Source organism: Bacillus rossius, chromosome 1 (genome assembly GCF_032445375.1).
Source record: "Bacillus rossius redtenbacheri isolate Brsri chromosome 1, Brsri_v3, whole genome shotgun sequence".
In the NCBI taxonomy this organism is placed as follows: Eukaryota; Metazoa; Arthropoda; class Insecta; order Phasmatodea; family Bacillidae; genus Bacillus; species Bacillus rossius.
In genome coordinates this window covers 20,239,959-20,250,496 of record NC_086330.1, presented here as the reverse complement: position 1 = coordinate 20,250,496, position 10,538 = coordinate 20,239,959, and the positions used below count along the sequence as shown (strand labels likewise).

General features: G+C 37.3%; 1 protein-coding gene across 1 annotated transcript in view; it reads left to right on the top strand.

Annotated features, from left to right (window-relative positions):
* The first annotated feature begins 1,811 nt into the window (after positions 1 to 1,811).
* Positions 1,812 to 10,538, top strand: part of LOC134532861 (microtubule-associated protein futsch) — a 377,195-nt gene continuing 368,468 nt past the window's right edge. The window contains exon 1 of the mRNA XM_063369863.1: positions 1,812 to 2,264. Coding sequence (XP_063225933.1) covers positions 2,108 to 2,264 — 157 coding nt within the window. The 5' untranslated portion in view covers positions 1,812 to 2,107. The remainder of the gene's footprint in view (positions 2,265 to 10,538) is intronic.

The following is a 10,538-nucleotide window of genomic DNA, read 5'->3' as shown; positions in this document are numbered from 1 at the left end:
TTACTATTTGGAGTGTTTCCGAGCCATTCGGGGTCCTCAAACTACCCTCCCCCCACAAGGAGTCAAAGACCCAATAATTAAAAAATCTCCCAAAATTTCAAAAATCTATTTTCTTTCGAATTGGAGTGTTCACGAGCAATTCGGGGTCCTCAACATCACCACCCCCCCCCTCCCCCAATTGAGGGGTCAAAACCCCAAAGTTAAAAAATCATTCTTTTTCGATTTTTAGTGTTTCCCTGCCATTCAGGGTCCTCAAAATCACCCCTCCCCTTCTGGGGACAAAGCCCCAAAATTTCGAAAATTTAAGGAATTTCAAATATTTCTTTCGAGATGGAGTGTTCCAAACCATTCGAGGCCCTGAACATCCACTTTCCGCAAAAGTGAAAGCCCTAAAATTTCGAAATATAAGAATATATATAATTGGATGTTGGCATGTATGACGTCGATAAACTCTTACACTGTTTGACCGATCGCCATGAAAGTTGGTACAGCGAAGTGTTTTTATCATGGAGAAGGTTTTTATGCTATCCATTTTTTTGTAACACGCCGCTAGATGGCGCTGTAGCGCAACAACTTCTAAACCTTTCAACCGATCGCCATGGGTAAACAGAAAATCATAGGTTACAGATACACAAACAGTAATTGTGTATCATTTCTTAATGTCCACCACACTGGACATATCGCTATCCATTTTGCTATCCATTCAGCCCGGGCGAAGCCGGGTACTGCAGCTAGTTATCAATAATTATGCTTTTTTAATGGAGACTAACAAAGTTTCTAGTGTGTTTTTGCTTGGCATGCGAAACAAATTATCACTGGTAAGTATATGTACAGCCCGTCGCGCTTACAATGTATGCAGGTATTTTGAGACACAGACTCATGGCAAATGCTGCAACTCATTCCGAAGGAAAGGTTACAAGGTACGGTGAAAGGGGTTTTAGTTGTATTGGAGTGGGTGAAGGGGGGGGGGGGGGGGGGGGGGGTGGAGGGATAAACCTGCTTCGCGGTTGCATTGCCCGCGGCCAGCGACGTACCTAGTGCATCGGGGACAAACGCCTCCAGCCCACTATATATTTTAGACCAAGAGTAAAAAAAAATAAAATAGAAGTGAGCAAGACTTTCAGATTTCGTCTGTGAAATGTAGTATTCGAACCTATCGTGTCACAAACTATGTATTAATACAACACTTATAAAACTATTGCATTTATATATTATATTATACGTAGGGCCTAAATTATTTCACAGCGTATCTATAACGTATTTGAAAAGATATGTGGTAATGCGTCGCGTTGTTCAAAACTACTGTTAGCGGAACGAACGGTAAACAGCTGTCTTCTTCCTATTTTTATCGCTTACTTCTCTCTCTCTCTCTCTCTCTCTCTCTCTCTCTCTCTCTCTCTTTTCAAACGCCGTGGAAATATTTTCGTTCGCTGACACGCTGCAGTCCGAAAAATTAAATGGCGAGCGCTTCTCCCTACTTCCTGTTACATTTTTACGTTCATTGACTTCCATCGCATTCACCAGAAGCCTTGAACCGAGAGCTGAGATGTCGCACGTAATAAAAAAGCCGCGGTCTGCTCCTCTGGACAGGATTCCATTTAATTTTTCGTTCCGCAGTGTGGTAGCGCCCGGGTCGGTCGCCCAGACGGCCGCGGCCGGTGTGGTCTAGTTCTGTCCGCATCCGCTGCAACGGCGGCGGCGCTGACTCACGCCGGCAGCTGGGCGTGCAGCTGTGACTGCACGAGGAGGGAGAGAGGGGAGGGTCAGTCTGGAGTGCGGGGTGGGGGTGGTCAGGCGGGGGAGGGGAGGTTACCGGCTGGAGCGCAGCACGGAAAACGTCATTCGAGCTCCGACAGGCGCGCCGCTCGGACAACCGCGCAGGGAGAAGAAAACAATTCTTCTCTTCTGGTTTTAAAGCGTTCGACGGGGGCAGACTAGACAAACTCAAGGCACGCCCATTAAAAAAAAAAAATTATCATTTTCGAGTCCTCTTTTTATTTTTTTCGAAAAAGGGGGGGAGTCTCGCGCAAGCAGGCGGCCCCCGCCCGCAAATAATAAATTTAAAAAAAAAAAGCTCTTCGCCGCAGCTGCCGCCGCCGCGGGGGCGATGTCGGAGCCTCAGAGCGAGGCTGGCGGCGGGGAGGCGGCCGCCCCCGTCAAGCCACCGCCCCCGTCACCGCTGTCCGGCTGCTACCTGCTCATCGTCGTCGGCGAGCCGCACTCGCCCGAGCACAAGGACATCATCCTGCAGAAAATCGCCAAAGGTAGGAGCCGCCGCCCCGAAACCCCGTCCGATCCACGGCTTAAAAGTTTCACGTCTCGTATCCAGTTTTAAAACCACATCCCGATGGCATGATCCTGTGGTAAACGATGCTTGCAGTTTCAGTTTAGTACATCGAAAGAACCTGGACGAACAAAACTTGTGATACGACAACTAATTATGATCGTAAGGAGAATACAAAAAAAAAAAAAAAAAAGAAATTATTCTGACAATTTGTTTCGAGTTTTTGTTTGGTCAGGATATTACGAAGTACCTACTAATTTAAAATAGCAAACATCAGGAGAAATGCCTACAGGATCATGCCATCAGAATTAAAGAAATACCTGGATAGTTATACGGAACAAGAACCCTTTTTTTTGTATTTAAACTCATAAAATATATAATTGGACCAAGACAAGTTAATAGGACTATCATTAGTAAACTGGTACATATAACTTCCCTAAAATGTGATGTAGAGAATAATTTAGTAGTAAAACAAGTGTCAGCTACAAATTTGGGATCTACAAACGTGTTGGTTGCATACAAGAACAGCCTCTTGTAAAATCTGTGATAATTCACTTTGTCATTGCAAGTTTACGAGAGAGCTTTTGTGGAATACTTGCAACTTTTCTTTTACTTGTAAAATTATACGTGTTGATGTAAAGGCTTTTTAATCCGTCACATTTGAGACTACGGTGATGCAGAATTAGTGATTTTGCCAGTTTATAGAACGTAAATACAGATAGTGTTAACGGGAATACCAATGTGATAAAGTGAAATCTGAAGATGTAACCTTCTAGAAAGCTGCAGTGAATTTAAAACCGACGGTAACGATAACCTTTCGAGCGAAATAAAAACTCCGATGGCGCAGTGCAGCAACCTGCCGGCCAATGTCAACACTCGGAATCTACGCTAAAAAATTCCGAACGACAGTGGCTCTATCGGTGCCGGAGCAAACTATGTGCCGAACCATAGAATGCCCAATCAAAGACCGTTCAGTGTAACTTATCCAACCCGTTCACGGTTATCTGAACACCTACTGTACGGAAAGTGGGAATTAATTAATGTGACATGTGACCAGTTAGCAATCGATGTAGCTTCTCGAGTCTTCGGTCTTACAGGTCATGTTGTTTATGTCATTAATATTATTCGAAGGATATTCCCATGAATCTATCGTGATAGCTCTTAAGTAATTGTAGTTTCGTTCCAAATTTTGCCACCAGATGTTTGCCTAATAAGTTTTGTCTGATCGCAGTGAAACGTAAACGTAAGTGTTCATAAAACGCGTGACAATATGCAGGTTGAAAAGAAAATTTTATTAAATATTTGGGTAGCAAAATTTGAAAATAAACGTAAAATGCAAGTGAGCCATCGTGATAAATTTGCATGACTAGTCCTTACATGTCTTTCAAACAGTATTCGATGTTTGAAAGAGGCGGCTGCTAATTTTTTTTTTTCGTGTACGTACATTAGTAAAATAACATTCTGTGTAATAAAGATACTTTTTTTTTTAATTTTCGAACAACGAGCCTTCGAGTTATCTCGATGTGCTCCCGTTTTTCCGCCAAGTACATTTCATCGCTTCTCCAGCTCATCTTTAGTTTCTGATGATCTCGTTTGTCAGTGAGACGTTGAGCTACCAACTTCATTCATTAATTCATTCATTATTTCCTAAGTGCCAACTGATAAATACAGCTATTTCTCATGGGTAGTGTCATGTCTTTCGTGAGGCAGACCTTACAGATATCTTCTTCGATACTTGGTACCGCAGCGTACGTTTGAAAGTCTGTCAGACTACGTAGCCAGCAGAAAATGTTACTGCCAATTGGTAGTTTGAGGAGGGGGTGGTGAGTATAGTTTGAGAGGTGGGAGGAGGAATAACGATTATTATTTCTGCCAAGGAATTCGTCTGACCCATTTTAAACACTAAAGGCCCGGTCTCACACGCCATATTGCTTGGGTTATTCAATTTTATTGTCATTTGCTATTTTTGAAAGCTTATTCCTGTAAATATTTCACGATAAAACTCGGCCATATTCTGGTACACCTAATATTTTTTCTAAACATGTATTTATTTATCCAAGATTACCAATTGCGTGACCTTTTACAGTTATGTATATAGTAAATATCTGGCGGGAAAATGTTGTGACCCAGCAAAAAAAAAGTAATAAAGATATCAGGAAAAAATAACGGGAACATCCTTGAATTTTGTAATTAGTGGTATGAAATAACAGACACAGTTAGTGGAACAGAGCTGTAAGCTTCACGAAGTTGCGTCAAACGAGAAAACTGATTGTCCCTCGTCGTACTTGGATTTAAATTTAAAAACGAAAAAAAAAAATTGTACAACTGGACCATTGCTTGAATTCAGGCGAAATAAGCTCCCGCGACGCAACAAACAGCTCAAATTAATCCTAAGGTGTGTTTGTACGTTATGCCACCTTTATGCCGCGAAGAAACCCTTATGTGGGCCAGGAACACCAGACGACGTAACTCCAGGGAAATTAGCGTGCCTCCCAATCTGGTGGTGGCAACGTCTCCACGATTACGTGGTAACTGAGTGAAACCATTCTTTTTTTTTGTTTTTTTTTTTCCTTTAGCTGGCGCCATGTTTGGTTAGACTGAAGCGTAGTGTTTACGTTGTGGAAACAGTTTTAAATGATATTTTTTCCCTAATGAAAGTGACTGTTTCTAACGTCGGAGATTCTAATTCCTACTCACTAACCATCATCGGAAGTTTTCAAGCAACCTTCCCCCACAATGTTTTGGGTGGAACAATATGTGCGATGGTGGAGGTTAACAACTACGTCTCCTGACAGTCATTGCTTCTAATGGAGCTGTTTGCCTTGTAACGACTGGCGCACTCGTAGCAAGCCCGTCGTTCTAACGACGTCCGCGCGCCAGGGCCGCTGTTGTGTACACTCACTCTCACGTATTGATTGCCAGCCTGCAACAGTAGTTAACCGTGAGTCACTTCGGTACACCCACACACGCGGAGAGCAACGACGTTGGCCGGCATATGTCGAGGAAAAGATCTCTGTTCAAACATCAACCCACCCCCCTCCCTTTTGCACTCTACCATTACTCATCATAAACCCAGTTTGTCCAAGCGGGTGGCGTACCGATGGAAGCAATTATTTCCCGCAGGCAGCAGTTTTTAATTAGCGTCGATCTCGATAAACTCTTATTCGTCCTTTATTAATACACTTACTGGCCTTGAACCACCGAAGCGCTATTTAAAAAAAAAATTCTCTTACTCTACTGCGCGATACAAAAAAAAATATTTTTATTAACTTTAAATGAGCTACGTTTGGTTGTAAAAAAAGCAGCGTTAACCTATTAACTTGTAGCTATTAAAAACTAAACATAAATTTATAATTTAAAATGAGTTTTTTTTTTAGTAATTTCCTCCTCGGAATTAACAATAAACAATTTAAAAAAGTGGGTGCGTGTACTTATGTACGCGCGTGAGAAGTTATACTTCTTTGGCATCATTAAAAAAATAGTTTTTAATTGTATGCAAATAATTAATTACAATAAAATAATAAAAGGGCTGGAAAAAGTTAGTCAACACAGTCAATAAAGTTCAGTTTAAATTTGAAAAATTAAATAAATAAAATTTAGAGAATAATAAATATATATGACATAATTTGTACTAAATATTATGAGATTCTTAATTTTAAATATTTGTTATTGATTATTAAATATATTTTTTTAAAAAATAAATAAATTGAATAATAAATACAAAAATTTAATTTAAGTTTATTCATTTTATAAATATTTATTATTTTCTAAATTGAATATTCACTTTTCATTTTTATCAAAAAAACTTCATTAAATTTGTTCATTTATTTTTATTAATATTTATTATATATTCAATTAAATAATAAATATTAAAAATTAATTTTTTAATTTGATGTTCGATTTTAATTTTTATCACAAATTCTTTATTAAATGTTTATTAATTTATTTTTATTTTGTAAATATTAAATAACCAATAATAAATATTTAACTTTAATAATGTAATAATATTTAGTATTAATTATATGAAATAATAATATTTTAATTTATGTCAATAAATAATACATACGGATAGTTAACCTTAATTATATTGGAGCACTTGAAATGTATACAAGCACAATTTTTTTACTAATATTTACGAATAGTAAATAATATTAATCAAAATATTCAATTTAAATCACTATTGAATATAATTTATTAGCACATATATAATTCGCATTTTTGTGCTGACTCTCGCTGGGATGTTAAAAGGTATTAATATCAACCATATATACTAAAATTACACAAAGCTAGCAATTAGCTGTACATAATTATACTGCGTTATTTACTGGTGGCGTAGCTAACCAGATAATCCTTTGATTTCAAGGCTGCGAGCAGTGGGAAACTAGTCGTAATAGGATATCCCAAATTCTTCCGATGCAATCCGGTATATTAAAAAAATTAATGTATTAACAGTGTTTTTTTTTTGCGTTTACACAACTGTCACACTTTGTTTTAAAGCAATTTTAAACTATTACACATTAAAGTTAATCATTTCATAATAATATATGAACATAAAATGTTATTAGGTATTATCGTTACATTTTTATACTAAAAGATAGCGCCACAAACTACATAAAGACAGCAAGGACGCAGAATGAATTTTAGCGGCTCGTCCTTTCACTAAACGCTACATCGGCGATTCTGTAAGGATTTTTACAACTATTGGGTAAGTCGATCAAAATGGCTGACATCCTTCAAGATGCAATTTTCAAGGGTCCTTTAGTCTTAAGTGATTATTGAGAAGTATTTGGAAACCTAATATATACCTAGAGTATATCGGTATATCGTTTATATGCCTGTATATTTAAATCTTCTCTTCATTGAACTCATACTTTAAGCTTTATTAAAATTACTTACAAACGAATTCACAAGACTCTTTAGAGATGTTAGTCGTGAGAGTAAGGGTTATAAAATTGCTTAACACCCTCTGTCACACTAAGGAGACAGTATGTTCTCACTTATCTAAACGGTTTTAATATAAATTAAAAAACTGCAAATATAAATACATAATATAAATATGGTCACGTCTTACTTTTTGAATTCAGCTCTTCAATTTTAACCATTCCCTAAACGGACAAATTTCCAATAATAAACTTCAGTTAATTGTGAGACAAAAAACTATATTAGGTATAAAATATGGAGTCTTCCATTTTATTAGTATCAAATATTTTTTTATGCTACCACAACCGCAATATGTATGGTCAAGGTGTAGCAGATGAAATGAAAATCGACATGTGGTTTCCCATCTGAGACAGGATCTGCATGGATGGAATGGGGTGGTCCTACCCGAGGGACACGAATCCTATTATTTATAGGTGTTTATTTTAATTTTTATCCTCTTGACATAAACCCCGAGGGGTATGCAAAAAGGAATTTTCTTTTCCAAATTTTTCGTTCTGTATAACATTATTAACCACTACTTTCTCTTTAATTCTTTTATTTTGGTTTAAGGGCGTAATTCCATTATATATATAATTATTTATAGGTATAGATTATATGATTATATATGATTAAATGCGATTAGTATATACATTTCAGTAACATATATTTGCTCATATAGATTTCCGTTAATCAAATCCGTTTCAAGTCCAGTCCACATATAATCAATCCATTTTAAACAACACTTTTATACTTGCTCCGGTGGTTCGATTACCATGCATAGGAAGAACCCGAGGGACAGATTATTCCGACCTTACGGCCGGCATTCTCACGTTCCCCTCCCACATATGCGCCCTAATAGGGTAGGGTGGGAGTAGCATTCCAGTTCACCTTTTTTTATATAAACATTCCAGAGCATAATTGAAACAGAACTGTTAGGGATCACTTCCTGGTGTTGATCGGGAAGGTATTAGAGCTTCGGCAATGACCAGCGGCTGGGGCCACCAACCCAGCATAGTCGCCGCCTCAGCCCCGTACCACACCCGAGGGGACAGACCTGAGGAATGCATGACGTGAGAGGAGACGTGGTGTGGAGCAGCGACGGAATGACCCCGAGAAAACCCACAACGGCAACGTCCGCCACGTTTCCCTCTTGCGGAAATGCGGGCTCGACCCCACCGGAAATCAAACCCCGGTCGTCTTGTTGGGAGGCGAGTGTCCTAACCACTCGTCTCAGACAATAATAATAATAATAATAATAACAAAATTTTTATTGTGCAAGTATACCAGTCACTTTTTAAATTTATAGCGCACCCACAACTACTAAAATAAAAATAAAAGGATGTTAACTGTTAAGTCAGGAATTGTATTTATAGAATAATTAGAAACTAATAAGGAATTATTTGAACCTATGTTTTTAGTTAGCTATGCTCTTCAGACGATCAAAATTTAAAATAAACTTGTTCCCTTAGAAAAATTAACAATATCCCAATATCCCAATTCTGTAGAAATTAACCAAAACAATTCTTTTTTTCAAATATTTGTTTTACAAGTTTACGCGATGAATCTAATTTATATGACCACACAAAAGGAATCCTCCAGTTTAAATACAATGAGCTTTTCTCTCTTTAAGAGCTTTAAATAATATGTTATGTGTAGTTTATTTATAATTGTAATATTATAACCTTTGCTGACCTTGCATGATTCAAAAAAGCCAGGAACATTCCCACTATCAGCCATCAATTCAGGAATTTCGATAGCTAGTTTTTTTTTTTAAAGTACTACAAAAGGTTATATGTATTTAAAAATTGGTAATATTTCCAAACATGTAATGGAAGTATACAATTGCATGGGAATTCCCCACAAATGCATGGACTTTTCCTACATTTGTGTAGGAAATAACTCAACTGTATAGGAAATGTAAAGTGCATGAGAAGTAGACACATTCGTTTTCTTGCATACGTATGACGTCACATATTTAGCTGAGTAATGTGTGTAAGTAGAGCTACGTACTTTAATACCACACGGACACAGACATTTAATAAAATCAAGATCAGTAAGCTTAATTCACTTCTAATCAAATGATTGTTTACATTTATGCATGTTATCGTAGTTAATCGCCCAATTGCAGGCCTATCCAGGGGCATATGTCTGAAGTATTTCCGGGGGGAGGGGGAAGAAATCTGTGAACCAAGGAATCTGCTTTTGGTATGTAGCACACTTCCCTTATTAAAAAAATAACACTAAATATTTTTAATATCATCTGTTTACAAGCTAAAAATACCAGCTGAGCAGAATATGTTTTCGCAATAATTTACCAGTGATTGTAATGATTGGAGCATAAAATATTTTCAAAAATATTTTCATAAATAATTTTAAAGCCGCGTTAAGCCACCAAGTTCAAAAGCACTCTGCGCCCTAGGCCTAGATGCATGCAATAAGCGGAAAACATAAAATTTTTGAAAAAGGTTTTCCTGAAAACATATATATATATATATATATTACGTTTATCGTCTCCTTTTCGCAGTTACGATTTTGTAGGCGCAAGCAGGCCTCCACAGTGAAGGGCGTTTTAATTCAAACTCCCCAACCACTCAGATAACCACGCCCATTGGCCTATGTGTAACAAAAGGCATTAGCTGAACGTTGGGAGACACATATTAGCAGGAGGTATTAAAATAATTATTGTTTCCCCCTCACCGCGGATTGAATACGCAAGGTACACACGCGACAGAAGTCAGAAGATGTGACTTCGAAATGCCTTAGACGTAGGCGGCTTTTCGTGTTATAAGCCACCCGTACTTCAGGCAATATCAGTTTATACATCAAGACTTCGTACTAAAAAAAGAATTGAAGAATAAAGCATTTATTTTTAATTACAGACTGAAATAGACTGTCGAATCGCGAGTTACGATATGAAAGGAATTCAATAGCAGAATAACTGAAGTAAAACAAACTTATAATTTTTATTTTGCTATAGGTACACTATAAATATTTTGTTGCAAAGCCAAATTAGTTAACTATACTTTAATAATAATGCATTTATCAATTATTAGTTCAAATACCCTATAAACACCAGGAACAATTTATATATTAAATTTAAATTGAAACCCCACACATTTCACACACGCATTGCAAAATACCAAACAAATTGTAAAATTAGTTTTGGTGTGATAAATTGCAGCGCATAGTTCGGTATATCACTTTTGTATATCTTGCGTCATTGTCGCATGTAATATGAAAAAAATCATGAGTTATTTCTTTTAATTAATGTTTTTTAGTGACGAAGTTTTAATTTTCGTAAGATTCTTGTTTTACACTCACATTCTGTCGTATT